The 19,921-nt window shown below is 39.7% G+C and overlaps 1 protein-coding gene across 19 annotated transcripts in view; it reads left to right on the top strand.

Annotated features, from left to right (window-relative positions):
* Positions 1-19,921, top strand: part of SYNE1 (spectrin repeat containing nuclear envelope protein 1) — a 497,963-nt gene that overhangs the window by 426,508 nt on the left and 51,534 nt on the right. For 18 of the 19 annotated variants that reach the window (XM_061428348.1, XM_061428354.1, XM_061428353.1 and 15 more), the window contains one exon: positions 754-920. In XM_061428348.1, coding sequence (XP_061284332.1) covers positions 754-920 — 167 coding nt within the window. Of the gene's footprint in view, positions 1-753; positions 921-12,428; positions 12,604-19,921 lie in introns of those variants that run through there. The other variant, XM_061428357.1, reaches the window with a different exon arrangement.

Below are 19,921 nucleotides of genomic sequence, written 5' to 3'. Positions count from 1 at the left end.
AGACCGTACTGAGAGCCTGTCCTTCTTACCTAAAACAGTCTTTCGGAGGAGCTCCTATAGAAACTGGGTAAATGAGGGAGATTTGAGGCCCATTGATCCTCTAAGACTAAAGGTCATTATTCTTGAGACTTATGTCAATGATTTATGGGTTGTAAAATCAGCATTTTACACTGTATAGAAGATAGCTCCTTAAAATGAAAGTAGTAATCTTTTAAAACATTCTGCCAAGTAACAATTGACATTCACACACACGGGCACACACACATATATATTTAGATATACATACATGCAGACACATCTATAAGCCTCTTGGCAGTTAACGTGTAGGAGGATTGATTCTAAATAGAACATGTGGTTGGTGATTACAGCAATAAGGTATAACTTCCCAGCATTGAAATTCTTCAAGTTTTGTCTTTTGTTTCTATGTATATACTTACATTTTTTTAATGCCTATTTTAAGTAAAAAGAAAGCCTCCCCCTGCCCCTTAAGAACATCTATTCCCTTTAAAAAGATCTATATAAAAATTCAATCTGGACTTTGCCTATGTACTGAAAATCTGGACTTTGCCTAAATACTGAAAATAGCAGGTACCATTAATTCCTGTGTACTAGGACTCATATTCACATAGTGTTCCCTATGCCCAAACTATTTCCAAGCCGTAGAAAACTGTAATTACCCTGTTTCTAGTAGAGCTAGGCTGAATACATCAAGAACATGCTTTCTGACCTCTGTGATTGCTATTTATTACACAGGATTATCAAGAGGAAATTGCAATTGCCCAAGAGAACAAAATACAGCTCCAGCAAATGGGAGAACGGCTGGCTCGAGCCAGCCATGAAAGCAAAGCGTCTGAGATTGAGTACAAGCTTGGCAAGATCAATGACCGGTGGCAGCACCTTCTGGACCTCATGGCAGCCAGGTAAAAAGGACCCCTGTCAACAGGACACATGTGCAGAATCTCAGCACATTCAGGCCACCTTCCATTGCAGCTGCAAGTCATCCGATAAATCTCTGCGTTCCTCATCCCACCACCTTAGTTCATGCTTGTCTCATAAATGTCACTTTCATTAACTTTAAAATTCCCCTTCTTGCTCATAAATTCAGTGGTGTTTTCATTTCACTAAAAGAGAGAAAGTCATATCCAAACAAAATCTGTCCCTGAGGGAAGAGTCTTTATTCTGAGGCTTCATAGTACTCAACTTCCTATAAGAAAGAGAGTGAAACTGCTGACAAGTATCTGTGGAGGGTGTGTTTGTCTGAAGTGGCAAAAAATATATATACATATATGTATTATATTGTATTATATTATACATACAGTGTGTATTTATATATTATATGTATTTATAAAATATATAAAATTATATTCCTACAATATTTCTTCTTAGTAAGATGTGGGAATGAAGCTAATTATTGTCACTTGCTTAGGTGCAAAAATAACCTGCTGCATTACTGTATTTTGTACTTAGCTTTAGTGATATCTGTAAGTGTCTGCTTCGTGTCTGAGAGGAATATTACATCAGTTTTTGTTGTGGAAATGTTACTGAAAGGACGAGGTGGGGTACAGCTGCTCACTGCTCAAAAGGCAATAAACAGGCCAGGTTGGTGAAGAGGAAAGTTTGCTTTATTTCAGATGCCGCCAACTTGGGGAGAGGGGTGGACATCTGTCCAAAGGCCAACTCCCCCCACCACCACCACACACACACATACACACACACACAGCAACCGGGGGGCAAGAGCTTTTATAGACAGAAGGAGGGGGCTACATGCAGAAACAGCACAGTCAGCTCTGACAGTCATCTTCAGATTGGTCATCGGTGGTCTGACCAGTGTCATTTTGATTGTTTTAGGTACAGCTAATCTTCAGTTCCAAGGTCCATTTGTTCCCATTTCTTTGTGGCCAGTTCTCAGAATTGTGACAACTCATGTTCTGGGTACAGTCTGGTCATCATGTAGTTAACTTTTCCACCTGGTGTTTTGGTATCTATAAGACAGCTCACAGGATATGGCTCAGAATATTATCTATAGCCCTTGAGAAAGGACTAAAGGTCCTTGACTATGCTTAATGACCACATTATTATTATTTAGTCTCCTCTGAGTGTTTTCCTTTGTTTCTATATTTCTTACTTCTCTGATTAAACTTATTCTTTGACTAAGGTTTTCCAAAGACGAAAGGCAGGCAGAGGACATGGGTGGGAGGTGGGGGGTGGAAGGACCATAGGGTTCTGCTCCATTTCAGAAGGCAGAGTTCCGCTGCTGCTGCTAAGTCATTTCAGTCGTGTCCGACTCTGTGCAACCCCATAGACGGCAGCCCACCAGGCTCCCCCATCCCTGGGATTCTTCAGGCAAGAACACTGGAGTGGGTTGCCATTTCCTTCTCCAATGCATGAAAAGTGAAAGTGAAGTCGCTCAGTCATGTCCGACTCTTCGTGACCCCATGGACTGCAGCCTACCAGGTTCCTCCGTCCATGGGATTTTCCAGGCAACCTCTTGAGTGGGGTGCCATTGCCTTCTCTGGAAGGCAGAGTGAGAGAAATATAAAAGTCCAAAAGAAAAAAAAAATCTGAGAAACTTTACTAGCAGTATAAAAATCTGATATGCCTGAATGAACTATTATGTTACTTGACATAAGGGTTATTTGTAAAGGGAAAAGCTGGATAGATGCTTGATTTGAAGTAAACTTTGCTTCGTGTGGGACTATAGCCTCCATGAGGGCAGGCGTCTTTGTCCGTTCTGTTCACTGGCTGTCACTAGCACCAAAAACAGTGCCTGAACACAGTTTGGACTCAGTAAATATTTGCAGGAATGTATGAATGAATATTTGAATGGACAGTCTTCTTTATAGCAGTTAGGAAAGTTAGAATGTCACAAATGCTTCTGATTCACAGTTGTTTTGGAGCCATCCCACAATACACTTTATAAAAAATCTGGATTATTTTCCCTAGCCATGAAGGTAGATGTGAAATAGTGCCTTTTGAATACTGTGCGCCCGTAAAGACTGCATATGGGCATGACAATTCCATATGTTGATTTTGAAAACATTTAGTTTAGGCTTTTTTCTATAAGGGAGTTCTCAAAAAGCGTCTAATTTATGAAGCAAATGAGGCTATAGTTTTAGTAATAATATAATAAAAAGGGAACAAGCGTTAACCAGGTTTTAAAATGTTAGACAGTAGGACTCTAATAGCTAACACTGAACCTTTAGCTTGTCCCAGTGACCATGCTACAGGCTTCATGTGCATCTTCTTGTGTGTTTACAGCATCCTTTGAGATGGGTATTATTGTTATACCCATTTTCCAGGTGTGGAATGCTGAGGCTCAGGCTTGCTCCTGGTCGTGCACATACTGAGTGGCAGAGTCTGCATTCTTTGACTCTGCAGCCCATGCCCTGCACAGTTCTGCCTGCCAAGTTTGTGACTTCTTTGTCCCTGTTCCAGAGAATGCAATTAAAAGGAAATTAGGTTGTTATTTATTTCTACAGGCTTTCCTGGTGCCTTAGTGATAAAGAACCCACCTGCCAATGTAGGAGACGTGAGTTCAATCCCTGGGTCAGGAAGATCCCTTGAAGAAGAAGTGGCAACCCACCCCAGTATTCTTGCCTGGGAAATCCCATGGACAGAGGAGCTTGACAGGCTACAGTCCACGGGGTCTCAAGAGTCAGACTGATTTAGTGGCTGAACAATGACAACAATTTATTTCTATAACCGAACTTTCTGGTTCTATTTGTAAAGGACTGATAGTGACCGTGAGAGATTTCGGGGATACAAAGACAGAGGCCCCTTTCTTCAAGTGGGCATATAGACATGCAAAGAAATCAAGTAAAATGACTCACTAAATGCCCTGATAAAAGTATATAAAGAGATGGAAACTTAACGGTTCAGCTTAAACTACTTGAAATATTTAGGCATATGTAGATTTTAGAACCTCAATACCATGTTTAGCCTCACTTCTCAGGCACTGATAACCAAACCTTGTTTCAGAGGGAAGATCTGAAGCCTTTGTGCTAAAAAATACCCTTCTTTGGGAAGCCACCTACTTGGTAAACATCCCTGGATTTTTTTTTGGTCGGATTATGACTCAAAGATTGATTTGCATTGCCATGTAATCCAGTTAAAGTAGTCAATATTCTTTTCCAATTTTTAGTGCTTCAATGCTGTGGAATATGGGGCTGCATGAAATCAAAAAAATTTTTAATATAATTTAATCACAAGCAATTAGTTTAGTGTATGCCCAGCTGTTAGCCAACATTGTATAAAATGAGCTAGGTGTTTACTCCTCAAAGTCATGCTTATTTATAACTTTTCTGTCTAGTTTTTGTTTGTTCATTTTTGTTTTTGGGGGTATTTTTGGCCACGTGATATGGCCTGTGGGATCTTAGTTCCCCTACCGGGAATTGAACGTTCACCCCTGCATTAGAAGGGAAGAGTCTTAACCACTGGAGTGCTTAGGAAGTCCTCTGTATAGTTTATTCAGTCAAGAATTTTTTAGATATTACTTAGTTTATTCTTCCAAAGACATATTAGTAAATTTGAATCAATTGAATACAGGCTTCCTAGGTGGCCCAGTAAAGTATCCGCCTGTGATGCAGGAGACTCAAGAGACGTGGGTTCAATCCCTGGGTTGGGAAGATCCCCTAGGGTAGGAAATGGCAACCCACTCCAGTATTCTTGCCTGGAGAACCTCATGGACAGAGGAGCCTGGTGGGCTGCAGTCCATGGGGTTGCTAAGAGTCGGGCATGACTGATACACAGATGTAATACATATTGTCCATTTCTAATTGTCTCATTCCAACACGGACGGTATGACATACTGACTGTTGGTTTGTCCTGAGGTTTAATGCCACGCTGAATTCATAGTTCTTGGAGTATCTCCTAAATGGCTCTCAGCCATCACATTTGCTTTCTTTCCATTGTTTGGTTTACTGGCATTTCACTAGTGCACAGGCTAGATGCCCATCTCCCACACCCATCTTCAACTGTGACCTGCCAGTTGAAATACTAAGTTCCTATGATTCAGTCTCATTCTGTCCGCCTCCCTCTTCCAAAAAAATTTTTTAACATTGATTCATTAAAGCAGAACATAACTTGTCTTTTGATATTTTTATGTTGTTTTGGTGCTTTTTGGGGAATAGAGAAGTTGTTATTGAAGATGATCATATTTTCAGGTGAACAGCTTTCCAGCTAACAGGAAATGGGGGGAAGAAAAGAAAGAAAGAAGATTCATAGATAATAACCTGTTATGTACGAATAGAATCCATAACTTTGAGTCAGCTTCCTATTACTAATTGATTAGCTAGCTTAGACCACTCTAAGTGCACAGTAGATGTGTTTTGCATTGAATTTTTCGACTGTTACCAAGCATTGTCAGCTTTTTAAGATAACAAAAATTTTGCAGTTATTTTTAGGGCTCAATGGATAAGGTTCCAGTATGCTTTCTAGTCCTACTCAGTCCAATGTAACAGTGACTGGCTTACATGCTATTTAATGGCTATTTAAATGAGCTGAAATGGAATACAATTCATTTAGAATTTAATTTTAATTATGATCAGTTGCACAGGAACATTTCCAGTGCTCAGAAACCACACGAGGATAGTGGCTACCTTACTGGATACTGCAGACACAGAACATTTTCATCATCCTAGAAAGCTCTGTTGGTCAGTGCTAGCCTAGACAAAAGCATTTCTGAGCTTTCACCTTTAATTAAGAGTCAACATAATTAACAGTCATCAGTGTAACTGATAATTTCTGTAACACTGTCTTCAAGGAGTCTAGCTCTCATTTCTGAACCCTATGCAAAAACCCAAATGGCAGTTTTCCAGAGCCTGGACTGACAGAAAACATCCTGTAGCCTTAGTTGTTCAGAGCTTCTAATAAATAGAAAATGCTTTATTCAGTGTTTCCCATCTTGGTGTCTAGGAAGGTCAGATTCAAGTTGTTTACTCTGTTGTGATGACCTTTCTTTTTTTAGTTAACTGGACTCCCTAATAGAAAGATATTCTTCTTTCCCCACCAAACCTAAAATACTCATTACCAAAACAAAGCACAGATTAGTTATGTGTTACTTTAATAATGAAATTGTTAGTCCCCCAACTCTTTGAGATCCTATGGACAGTTGCCCTCCAGGCTCCTCTGTCCATGGGATTTCTCAGGCAAGAATACTGGAGTGGCTTGCCATTTCCTATTTGAGGGGATCTTTCCAAGCTAGGGATCAAACCCAGGTCTCCTGCATTGCAGGCGGATTCTTTACCATCCGAGTTACCAGGGAATCCAGTAAAGTTATTATTTTAATAATAGCTTTATTGAGATATAATTCACATACCATACAACTTATCTGTCAAAAGTATTCAATTCAGTGATTTTTTTTCACAGAACTCTGCATTTTCCGTCATTGTTGTTGCTCAGTCACTAAGTTGTGTCCAACTCTTTGTGATCCCATGAACTGCAACACACCCGACAGTCCTTCACTATCTCCGAGTTTGTTCAAAATCACATCCGTTGAGTCCGTGATGCCATCCAACCATCTCATCCTCTCTTGCTTGCTTCTCCTTTTGCCATCAATCTTTCCCAACATCAAGGTCTTTTCCAATGAATTGGCTCTTCGAATCAGGTAGCCAAAGGATTGAAGCTTCAACATCAGTCCTCCCAGTGAATATTCAGGGTTGATTTCATTTAGGATTGATTGGTTTGATTTCCTTGCTGTCGAAGGGACTCTCAAGAGTCTTCTCCAGCACCAAAGTTCCTAAGCATTAAATTCTTCAGCACTCAGCCTTCTTTACTGTCCAACTCTCACATATGTACATCACTACTGAAAAAAATCATAGCTCTGACTATATGGACCTTTGTTGGCAAAGTAATGTCTCTGCTTTTTAATAGGAAATCTAGGTTTGTCATAGCTTTCCTTCCAAGGAGAAAGTGTCTTTTAATTTCATGCCTGTAGTCACCACCAGCAGTGATTTTAGAGCCCAAGAAAATAAAATCTCTCAGTAGTTCCATCTTTTCCCTTTCTATTTGCCATGAAGTGATGAAACAAGGTGCCATTATCTTAGTTCTTTGAATGATGAGTTTTAAGCCATCTTTTTCACTTCCTCATTCACCCTCAACAAGAGTCTCTTGAGTTCCTTTTCACTTTCTGCCACTAGAGTGGTATTATCTGCATATCTGAGGTTGTTGATATTTCTCCTGGCAATCTTAATTCCATTTTGTGATTCATCCAGCCTAGCATTTCACATGATGTACTCTGCACATAAGTTAAATAAACAGGACAGCAATATACAGCCTTGTCGTACTCCTTTCCCAATTTTGAACCAGTCCATTGTTCCATGTCCAGTTTTAACTGTTGCTTTTTGACCTGCATACAGATTTCTCAGGAGACAGGTGAGGTGGTCTGGTATTCCCATCTCTTTAAGAATTTTCAACAGTTTGTTATGATCCACACCATTAAAGGCTTTAATGTAGTCGACGAAGCAGAAGTAAATGTTTTTCTAGAATTCCCCTGATTTCTCTATGATCCAGCAGATGTTGGCAATTTGACCTCTGTTTCCTCTGCCTTTTCTAAACCCAGCTTGTACATCTGGAAGTTCTCAGTTCACATAATGCTGAAGCCCAGCTTGAAGGATTTTGAGCATAAGCTTACTAGCATGTAAAATGAGCACAATTGTTCGGTAGTTAGAACATTCTTTGGCACTGCCATTCTTTGAGATTAGAATGCAGACTGACCTTTTCCAGTCCTGTGGCCACTCATTGCTGAGTTTTCCAAATTTTCTTACATGTCAAATGCAGCATTTTTACAGCATTCTATCTTAGAAGTTTAAGTAGCACAGCTGGAATTCCATCACCTCCACTAGCCTTGTTTGTAGTGATGCTTCCTAAGGCCCACTTGACTTCAGACTCCAGGATGTCTGGCTCTAGGTGAGTGACCACACCTTCATGGTTATCTGGGTCATTAAGATCATTTTTGTAAATTTATTCTGTGTATTCTTACCACCTCTTCTTAAGCTCTTTTGTTTTTGTTAGGTCCATACTGTTTCTGTCCTTTATTGTGCCCATCCGTGCATGAAATATTCCCTTGATACCTCCAATTTTCTAGAAGAGATCGCTAGTTTCCTTTTCTATTGTTTTCCTCTATTTCTTTGCACTGTTCATTTAAGAAGACCTTCTTATCTCTCCTTGCTGTTCTCTAGGACTCTGCATTCAGTTGGGTATATCTTTCCCTTTCTCCCTTACCTTTCGCTTCTCTTCTTTTTCAGCTATTTGTAAGGCCTCCACTTTGCTTTGCATTTCTTTTTCTTTGCAGTCATTTTGGTCACCTCCTTTACAATGTCACGAACCTCTGTCCATAGTTCTTCAGGCACTCTTTCTATCAGATCTCATCCCTTGAATCTATTTGTTGCCTCCACTGTATAATCATAAGGAATTTGATTTAGGTCATACCTGAATCACATAGTGGTTTTTCCTACTTTCTTCAATTTAAGCCTGAATTTTACAATAAGGAGCTGAGCCACAGTCAGCTCCGGGTCTTGTTCTTGCTGACTATATAGAATTTCTCCATCTTTAACTGCAAAGAATATAGTCAGTTTCATTTTGGTATTGACCATCTGGTGATGTCCATGTGTAGAGACGTCTCTTGTATTATTGGAAGAGGATGTTTGCTATGACCAATGTGTTCTCTTGACAAAACTCTTTGCCCTGCTTCATTTTGTACTCCAAGACCAAACTTGCCTGTTACTCCAGGTATCTTTGACTTCCTACTTTTGCATTCCAATCCCCTATGAAGAAAACGATGTTGTTTTTGGTGTCATTCTAGAAGGTCTTGTAGGTCTTCATAGAACCAGTCAACTTAAGCTTCTTCAGCATTTGTGTTTGGGGTACAGACTTGGATTACTTGTGGTACTGAATGATTTGCCTTGGAACCAAACTAAAATCGTTCTGTTGTTTTTGAGATTGCACCCAAGCACTGAATTTTGCACTCTTTTGTTGACTACGAGGGCCACATCATTTTTTCTAGGTGATTCCTGCCCATAGCAGAGAAGGCAATGGCACCCCACTCCAGTACTTTTGCCTGGAAAATTCCATGGACAGAGGAGCCTGGTAGGCTGCAGTCCATGGGGTCGCGACAAGTCGGACACGACTGAGCGACTTCACTTTCACTTTTCACTTTCCTGCATTGGAGAAGGAAATGGCAACCTACTCCAGTGTTCTTGCCTGGAGAATCCCAGGGATGGGGGAACCTGGTGCGCTGCCCGTCTATGGGGTCGCACAGAGCTGGACACGACTAAGCGACTTAGCAGCAGCAGCAGCTTGCCCATAGTAATAGATGTAATGGTCATCTGAATTAAATTCGCCTGTTCCCATCCATTTTAGTTTACTGATTCCTAAGATGTCGATGTTCACTCTTGCCATCTCCTGCTTGATCATGTCCACTTTATCATAATTCATGGATCTCAAAAACAGGAAAAACAAATACAATTTTTAAAAACTATGGAATGCCCTCTGTATACAAAAGTGTATGAAGTATTAATAGTTCCTCTGCATATTGCTACATGGCAGAAGCTGGCAAACTCTCTCAGGACTGGATTACTAAATGACTAATATTCAAGGCTTTGTGTGCTGAACAGCCTCTGACAAAGCCCTCTGCCAATAAATCCCAAAAGCAGCCTTAGGCAGTGTGTAGAGAAACACAGTAGATTTCAGTAACATCTTATTACCAAAGCAGGTAGCCAGGCACAGTTTCCAGACACCCCTCTGGGGACATAAAGATGAAAAAGAAAATGATTCCCCAAACATAAGAGTGATAAAGCAAGGATACAGGGCTCCTCACCTGAGAGCCTCCCCTCTTCTGTTTCATCTTCCTGCTCTCTCTCTCTCTGGACCGGCCAGCTCCTAATTCTTCATGTTCTTCCTTTTCTCCAGATTAGATCAAGCCCTTCTTATCTAGGCTTTCTGTACACAGTCCGTAGCAGTTCCCTTGTTTATAATAAATATCCCATTTTGAAGATTATTGAAAGTTTCTTTCCTCTGTTGAAATGTCAGTGTATCAAACTTGATGACCACAGTAACCCCAGAACCTAATGTAGTCCTTTGCATATAGTAGTCTCTCCAGTATTTTGCTGAGCTGAGAGCCTGAGACACAGCATATGAAAAGTACCCTACATACAGATAGTAATATAGCAGAGCCTGGGCTTGGGGCTTCACTTGCCTGAATTATAAAATGTTTCTGCTTCACCTGCACTGTGATATTTGACGAATTACTCATCCTCTCAGTACTTCAATTATATGGTGTAAAAGGCTATCAGGAGGATTAAATGAGGTGGTACCTGTAAACCACTTAGCAGAGTGAAGCGCTCAGTCAATAAATGTCATCTCTCATCCTAGAGGGAGTTTAGAGGCTCATGGAGAATAAGGAGGGCTTTGCAAAGTTGAAGCAGCTGCCCCCACTAGGGATTTCAGTCCAGTGGGAGCTCTGCCCAAACTAGAAGAAGAAGGAAAAGAAAAAGTAATTCTTGGAATTTGTGGCTGGTATTACCTCATGGTGATCCATTCAGCAAAGTCAAGCCAGAATCAGAAATGCTTTGATGCAGCAAGCTCAGAAATGACACCATCCTAGTTGGTGGCTCAGAGGTTAAAGCGTCTGCCTACAATGTGGGAGACCCGGGTTCAATTCCTGGGTCGGGAAGATCCCCTGGAGAAGGAGATGGCAATGCACTCCAGTACTCTTGCCTGGAAAATCCCATGGACGGAGGAGCCTGGTAGGCTACAGTCCATGGGGTCGCAAAGAGTTGGACACGACTGAGCGACTTCACTTTCACTTAGCTTTAGTTCACCTTGCTCTGGCTGTGTGACCTAGGGCTTACTGTATAACCTCTCTGAGTCCCGGATTCCTCATTTTCAAAGTGTTCATTAAAAATAACTGCCACTTCTCCAGTGAGACAACACAGGGGAAAGGATCAGGTATACTATCATATACTATATGTGCCAATCTTATTCTTTTAGATCACTCCATAGTTTTATATAATGTGATTTATCTAATATTTTCCCTACGACGAAAATTTATATTATTGTCATTTTTTGCTACTACAATAACTGTGTCTGTAAAGCCTTGCCTTATATTTAGTTCATTGGAATAAATATATTGTGCTAAGAATAGTGAACATGGAAAAAAAAATAACCCATGGAAAAACGCAAATATAGTAAAAGGGAATTAATCAGTTTTTTTAAATGTTGCTAGTAATCAAGAAAAAGCAAATTTACCTTCTATTATTGAATTACAACCAATATTTTCCATCTTGATGAAAATAATATATCAGTGAAGTGATTTTTTTATAAAGAATAAAAATATTATATCTTTAATAGCATTTTAAAAATAATTTTATTTTTAACGAAGTTTTCTGGATTTTTTTTTTAACGTAAAAATTCAGGTTTGTTTCTTTTATAGAGAAAATATATTACTATTTTTAAAGCAATCAACTCATATAACCAGAACCAAGTGCTTTGTTTTATATTAGTTAAAATTCATCATATTGGCCTTAAAAAAAAGCTTAGCAAATGTTTATTGCCCGTTTATTTATTCATAAGTCATTTGTGCGTATGTACTTTAAAATCCTCAAAGGATTTAAAGCAGGCAGCATTGGTCACATTTCTTTTTTTAATTATCAGTAATGAATCACTTGGGAGCTTATTTTCTTTAAAAGCTTAAATTATGAAGTTTATATAGAATCAGTGCAGAAAATTTAGAAATTCTTGCAATTCCAACCCCCCCCCCAAGTTAACTGAAATTCCACAAAGCATATGAACATATTTTTTTAATTACCTTAAAATGAACATGTTATTTTTGTCACTTTATATCATTATTTTTAAAAGGACAAAGTTTGAGGTAAGTAGAGAATAGTATTTCTTCATTCCTTTTCCTGCTCAAATTGTCTATTCAAAGGTGAAGACCATTCACTTTTCAGCAGAATTTCTTGCCCATCCCATCTTCCCAAACAACCCCTTAAACTCCTACTTACATCACTTAGCTGGCAAGCAAACTGAAGAAAAATAGAAGTTGCTCCTTTTTGCTACTACAGTTTGCTGTACTTGTGGCGGTTTTGCTTGTTTGTGTTTGGGTCATTTGTCTTTTCAAATATCTTTTCCAACTTAACAGACTGCCTGCTAGAAAAGGGGGAAGGTCCTTCCAGAATGGCGATGTGTCTGCAGCCAGTCTTATTTCTGCTCCCTTCTTTCTTTAGACCTGGAGCCTCCCCCTCCTTCCAGATTACCCTGAGCCTTTCCCCTTCTTACCCTCGTGGCCTACATTCCAGGAGATCAAGCCTGGCACATGTTAATGAATGTAGGTTTTATTTAGAAGCATGACCACTTGTCACTCACTGCTCAGTGTCATATTATCAGGCAGAGACTTACCAACATTTGTCTGGAGGGAGCATTTTCATACTTCCATACACAGATCAGGGAACCTTTCATCCCCGCGCAAGATTCAGCCTTTTGCTCTGCAAAGCTAACTTTTGCAAGTGGATACTTCATGGTGGTGGCGGAAGATTCTTGTGGCCCAAGGATGGCAGACGATGGCTGTGCGGATGCAGACCTCCCGGACTGTAACTGCAATGTCGCAAGGCAGGCACCTCCTTGAGTTTCTTCCCCTGGGCATAGCTTACTTGTTACGTGGGGGCGACAGGATGGATGCTGGCGTTTTAATCCATAATTGTTTTTGCCAGTGTGAAGTGGGGCTGACTGGTGTTAGGAGGTTGTTGGCCATGGACTCCCTAAGAGTTATTTGTTGGTTTTTCTTGTCCCTCTACTGGCCCGTGAAGCTAGATGGAAAGGTTAATGGGCTTTGTCATGGCTCGGCATCCAGTTGTCTCTGGATTAGAATCGTCACATGAGGGGTATGGTTACAGTAGAGAGTCTGAGACACAGGAACGGGATTCAGAAAAAAGGTCCAGTGGAAAGATCCCGTCAGTCCGTCATCTGTTATTTAAAGGACAGCTGCTGCTAAAACTAAAATTCAGTCATGGCCAGTTCACAGCTTTGTAACCGAAAGTGTTCCCTTTATGAAATAAAATAATCTCTCATGCTTCAGCAGCCTGGAGGGTTGTGTGTGTGAGAGAAAGTCGTTTGTCTTTAGGTATGTCAGTAGGTTTTGGTCACTGACTAGTATAAAGGTTTTCAAACATATGTGCAAATGGGGAAATGCGTGTCTAAAATGGTAATTTAGTGCATAATGTAGATATTTACCTAATGATTTTATTCAGTTAGAATAACATTACATCAGGAATTTTCACTTTATTTTTCAACATTTTTTTGGTACCATAACATCCCCCATATAAACCCCTATTGATGAATAGAATTTATTAATGGTACTTTTGGTTCTGATATATTGAGCACATGAATTTTTTGTTGGTTTTGGTGTATGTATTTACTAAATTTGTCTGAAGGAAAGTAGTGAGGTATATAAGAAATGTGTATGTATATATGCATATGTGTGTGTAGTCATGTGGCAATATTAAGAAGCCGTACAACTGGAATTGGTATTAGAACCCTTCTCAAGAAAGATCAAATACTCAGGAAGCACAGGAGACTCTGAAAGAGGAACCAGGTGCAGGGACTTAGAGATAGACCAGGTTTGCTAAACTTACCCAGACAAATGACATCTGTAAACACTTATTTTGAATTATAATCCTGGATGCTACCAAAAAGAATGTTGCTCAAACTTCTTACAGTGATAGATAAATAAAACTATTGTTGATACTTTAGTCAAAGTTGCCTTTAAAGAAATAATGGGGGAAAAAAAGTGGGACATTTCTCTGAAAAAAGAATGATCCCTGTCCCACCAATATCAACTTTAATAGCTTGAAGGTGATATATGGGGACTTTATCCCCCACCTCCTCTCAGCTCACATCAGCACCCCTTCCCCCCTCAACACTTGCACACACAATGTATTTTGCTCTTTGTGGTAAAGTGCACTTTTTTAAAAATGGGAAGGGAGACCCACTTAAGCGTTCACCCTCCCTGACTATACTAAGATTTACACATTCATTTGAAAGAGGAACTTGTCCTTAATGGACTATATGAACAAGCATTTCCATGTCACGATGCCCTTCACATACTGCACCAACTGCTCTGACTACTGGAACTCCTTCAATACTATACAGGATTACTGATCTGTAAATTATTTGGCTACTGTAGGTAATATCCGGTGGAACAGTGTTTATTCATAGCCTTTGTGTCTTGGATCATTTTTGTAAGTGAATTTTGAACCAAGAAAATCAATTAATTTTTGTCCTTAACAAATATATCATTAGCAAATGATCTAGAAGAAAATTTAAGTATACATTTAATGTCAAATAAAATATGTTAACAAAATAAAAATATTTTAGTTAGAATACCAATTATTAATGTTTGCTTGTTTGCTTAGTCACTCATTCATGTCCAATTCTTTGTGACTGGTTAGACAGTAGCCCACCAGACTCCTCTGTCCATGGGAATTTTCAGGCAAGAATACTAGAATGGGTTGCCATTTCCTTCTCCAGGGGATCTTCCTGACTCAAAGATTGAACCTGTATCTCCTGTGTCTTCCTGCATTTCAGGCAGATTCTTTACCCTCTGAGCCATCAGGGAAAGTAGATATTTAAATAGAACCCAGCTTTGTGCAAGGTACTGAGCTTAGTATGGCAGCCAAAAATGGAAAGAGAACACTCAGAGTGGAAATTCACCGTTCTAGCTTTCCAGAGAATTTCCCATGGGAAGGAAGAACATGGGCATAAATAACAACAGAGAGTTTGAACAAGAGTAAGAAGGAAGCAGGCCCTGAGTGAGGTACTCTCGAAGCCTTTCAGTTCAGTTCAGTCACTCAGTCGTGTCCGACTCTTTGCCACCCCATGAATCGCAGCACGCCAGGCCTCCCTGTCCATCACCAACTCGAAGCCTTTAGCTCCACACAAAAGCCTGATGCTGTTGTAAGTTTATTGTAAAGCCCCATCCCAAAGCATGGTCAGCATTCACATCCTACCAGATCTGAAGACAGGAAGCTGGTCCAGTGGGAGAGGTTCCTGGGAGGACGTTCTTCACTGGGGTAAAACCAGGACAGACATCTCAGATCAATGAGCCACTCTTCAGTCCTATTCCAGTGGCTTTATTGGTTGTAGACTGTCCTTTCCATATGGGACACTGAGGCAGGATGGCCAAGGTCATGTTAAACCCCAAGCCTGTGCCATGATCATTGTTGGTAGGATATGCACCCTGAACTTTATACCCAGTAGCTTCTCTAACTGACCTTCAGGTGAATTTTGTCTGACGTACGAGAGAAATGTGAGTGGGTTGTGTGTAAAAGTCCTTGGAATTATTGTTCAAGGCTAATGTTTTCAAATGCTCTCAAGACAGGTACAAATTATACTTAGAAGGCTAATTAGAGAAAGTCTTATCTTGAATGGAATTATAAGTCATGAGAAATATATTGTAATGCAAGTTTTCTGTTCCCTATCAGTTGAATATATTGCAGAATATGAATATAATTTTTAAATACACATTTTTTAAAACAATGTAAGGTAACATGCCTTTACACACTGAAAATGTTATTCACACATAAGGGGTTTTATTATAATTAATGAAATATAGATACTATCAAGAACTGAGCATAGTGAAAATCCTTTTAAGCATTCTAAAGGAAAAGTGAAGGTGTCATGACTAGATTTTCATTTGCAAGAGAAACATTGATTTACAGAAAATGTTAACAGAAGTGATGATATCTATTCTAAGCAATTAAAAGTGAATAAAAATTCTCAACATAGTTTGGTTATGAGAGTTTCTTCAGAAAGGTGGCTCCTGACTAGAGAAGCCTATCAGATTTATCTGGAGAGTCATGGAAGCGAGGAGGTGGGGAGAGAGTTAGCTTTGGCCTGTGTGGCAGGAAAACACCCTAAGTGACCAATTCTAGCTTGAGAATCTCTTCTTTACCATCTGGGAGTACTACGATAGAGAGATTTGGTCATTCTGAGTGAGGGTTATCCATCTTTGAGAACATTCTGTTGCAGATACCTACCTGAAACATATCACATCCCTAGAGTTGTTGTTGTTGCTGTTCCTTTGTTCTGCTCGGCATGCGGCATCTTAGCTTCCCAACCAGAGATCGAACTTGTGGCCCCTACAGTAGAATCAAGAGAATCTTAACCACTGTACTGCCAGAGAAATCCCTATCACATCTCTAGAGTTTTAAAAGACATACCGCTCTTGACATTTTTTCCAAGCAGATACTTCTTTGGTTGAGCCAGATTGACACCTTGGAAATGGAAGTATTTTGCTTATGGGCCATTTGTTTCTATTATAAGCAGCGTCAGTAAGGTGACCACATTTCCTGAACAAAAAAGTCTACAATATATTTTTTAAAAAGCTTATGGTCTAAAAGCAAAATTGAATTTCAAGTAAGGGCTGCATCAGAAATCATTGATCATGTGCTCCCCTTCGCCATCCCCTTTCTTTTCAGAGCATTCCATGTACATACATGCAGCCGTGTCAGCCCATCAACAGGGGCTCAATAATGGCTTTTTGCTGCTATTACTTGGTATTAACAGAGTTAAAAAGTGCTATCTGTGTTCCTCCCAAACTCCTGCTCACACTCTGCCCTCACTGGGAAATTCCTTTCAAAACTCATTTATCTATCCATACCCTTTTCCCCTTAACCCTGCTCCTATGCATCCTCGCTCCATCATCTATATTCATGTATCATTTTCTGCCTTTTTCTTCTGTCTTTGGCTCTTATCTCATGAGTTCCTTTTTCTCTGCCTAAAAACATTCTGAAGTGATTCCAGGCCTTCAACTGCATTAAACAGAACAAAAAATCAAATTTTTTCTTTTAGCCAGAGAATTCTACCTGTTTTGTACCATATTTACTCAACTCCCCTGCCTGCTTTCTTAAAATGATTAACAATCCTCTTTTATCATAAGGTATTTCTGAAGCCAGATGCCGCCCGTGTTCTGGTTCCACGGTGCTTGCTAAACTACTCATCTGGGGCCAGCAGACCTCTTCTAAAGGCTCTTTTTAGGCCTCATCATGCTGTCCTGCTCTGCCTTTGACTAAGCAGACCTGTGGTTCCACAATTTAGCAATACCTCAGGCTTGCTTCTTAAAAATGGAAATTCCCTGGCCATATCTCCTGAGGTTCTAGCTCCATAGGACAGTGTTGGGGTCTAGGGAGCTGCACTTTCATGAGGGAAACCGGGTGAACTCTAATGAAGAGGGCCTTTAGATCATATCCTGACCAACAGTTCCTTTTTTTAATTTTTTTCTTTTTTTTTTTTTAATTTTAAGATAACTCTTAGTGACTCTAAAGTAATTTTGTAGCTAGTTTGTGTAACATAAAATTTGGAAACATGCAGACATATCCATTAAGCTGCACACTAATAAATATTTATCATCTTTTAAGATCACTTTACGTGGCACGCTGGGTTTCTAAACACCTGATAACCATGGCATAATACTGCTTTTTGTTTTTTAATTCTTCTTTTTTAATTAGTAAATTTACAATATTATGTTAGTTTCAAGTGTAAAGTGATTCACTTACATGTATATATGACACTACTTAAAAATTATTTCTAATTGAATGTACTTGATATACAACATTGTAATTCTAAGGTGTACAACGTGTTACTTTGATACATCGATAATTTATAATGTGGCCGTTGTATTTGTCATATTTATCACAGTATGAAATTATAGTATGCTCTTGTTATTTATATTCATTTTACTATGCATTCAATCCATGTGGCTTATTACTGCTTGTGACAACTTTGTACCCTTAAGTACCATCATTCTTATTCCCCAGTCCACAAGTTCTTTCTTGAAACTTTTCCTGCCTTTAGTTTTTTGCTACACTTACCTGCTTCACCTCCTTCCTTTCTAATTATTTTTTCTTTACCTATGATTCCTCCTCCTTTAACCTTTTAAAGTTCATTCTTCTTAGTCCATCCCCTTTCAGAATGAAACACATCCTTTCATTGAGCTTCAACTCTATGCCACAGTATGTAAATCAGTGCACTACATTCTGTTGTCTTTTCTGAACCTAAGAATTATTATTTCCAGACTCATCATATCCTAAACTTTGTGCCCCATTAATCCCTAGAGCTTGCTCCTCATCATGTATCCTCTGAGGTACCAGCATCCATCTAATCATTCAGTTGGAAAAGACATCATTTCTAGCTCTTTCTGTCTCACATCATGAGGATTTGTGAATTTAGCAATCCAGTCCTTGCCTCTAACCCCCGCTGTTTGAAAGTAGGCTTTTGACGTAAACCACTTCAATTACTTTATTTACTTCCTAAACGGACTCTTCCGACAGCCTTGCCTCAAACTTCTGCACTCAAAATCAGAACTGATCTTAACAGTCCACAAATAGATCTTGGAAAAAGTTCTTATTAATCTTTAAAACTACAGACAAATTCATTATCATGTCACTATGGGAGTCTTATAATCTTACTCTCATCCACCCATCAGTCTTGTATCTTAGCACATCTCATCTCTTTTCTTTTTCTTTCCCCCGTTCTTTCACCCCCAATCTCCTGGGTGCTGTGACACTCTTCGCCTTCAGAATCTCAAACTTTTCTTCTTTATGTTTCGGAAGCCAGAAGCATTCTGCTTGGCTTGTATCTGCCTCTCAAGATGCAGCTCACATATCATTTCTTCATTTTCTCTTTTTCATCAAAGTCTAAGCTCCTCAATGGCAAGGATGAAACTTTAATTGTCAGTGTTTACCTAGCACTATACATGTTTGTAGGAGGAATAAAGAAATGAACAAGTGGTGAATGAATGAATAATTACTGAACATGGCAAGACAGAATTGATCACTCCTTATGTATTAGCCAGAAACCTGGTTCGTTTCTTTTGTTTAATTCTTACCATATTGTTATATTTCATTGCTTCCATGCCAGATTTCTGATCAGATTGTACATTACATTAAGAAAATAATCAAATCATTTATTTTGTCTTTCTGGCACCTTACTTCTAAAGTGTTCACATGTTATTGTTAGAGAAATGGCAATCTTAAAGAAATGAGTTTTTACTCCTTCCTGGAAAGAATGGGAAAACAGCATTTTGTTATGGTTGTTTTTTAGGCATGCCATGTAGTGAATACTGGGCTTCTTGTGGCAAAGCCATAAAGAATCAGGTTCAATCCTTGGGTTGGGAATATCCCCTGGAGTAGGAAGTGGCAACCCACTCCAGTATTCTTGCCTGGAAAATTCCATGGACAGAGGAGCCTGCTGGGCTACAGTACAAGGGGTTGCAAAGAGTCGGACACAATTGAGCACGCGTGCCATCACTGCCATGGTGAGTAGTGGACCGAATTAGGCTCTGAAGGTAGAAGACTGGATAACAGTAGATCTGGCACCTGCCTTCTGCCATTTGACAATCCAGTAGGCCCTTAGTTACCTTTGACATGATCTGGCATCATGAAAACTCAAATTGCATGCTATGCTAAGTCACTTCAGTCGTGTCCGACTCTGTGTGACCCCAGAGATGGCAGCACACCAGGCTCCCCCGTCCCTGGGATTCTCCAGGCAAGAACACTGGAGTGGGTTGCCATTTCCTTCTCCAGTGCATGAAAGTGAAAAATGAAAGTGAGGTCGCTCAGTCGTGTCCGACTCCTAGCGACCCCATGGACTGCAGCCCACCAGGCTCCTCCATCCATGGGATTTTCCAGGCAAGTGTACTGGAGTGGGGTGCCATTGCCTTCTTAAGTGTGTTTTCTTCTTTGAACTAAGTTTCTGCTACAGTGTTGCTGAAACACATCCCAGAGGAGCTGAAGTGATCGGAACCATGGAGATGTGATCTGTTTAGTGACAAATCATTGGAAATGTTAACTTTTTCTCCCAGTTATTCTTGGTAGAAGTATACATTATATTATTTGTGAAAGTACGTAGTATAGATTATATTATTGATGAA

The sequence above is a fragment of the Bos javanicus genome, chromosome 9, assembly GCF_032452875.1.
Source record: "Bos javanicus breed banteng chromosome 9, ARS-OSU_banteng_1.0, whole genome shotgun sequence".
Lineage (NCBI taxonomy): Eukaryota > Metazoa > Chordata > Mammalia > Artiodactyla > Bovidae > Bos > Bos javanicus.
The sequence above is the reverse complement of the archived record's forward strand: the minus strand, read 5'-3'. Positions and strand labels throughout refer to the sequence as shown.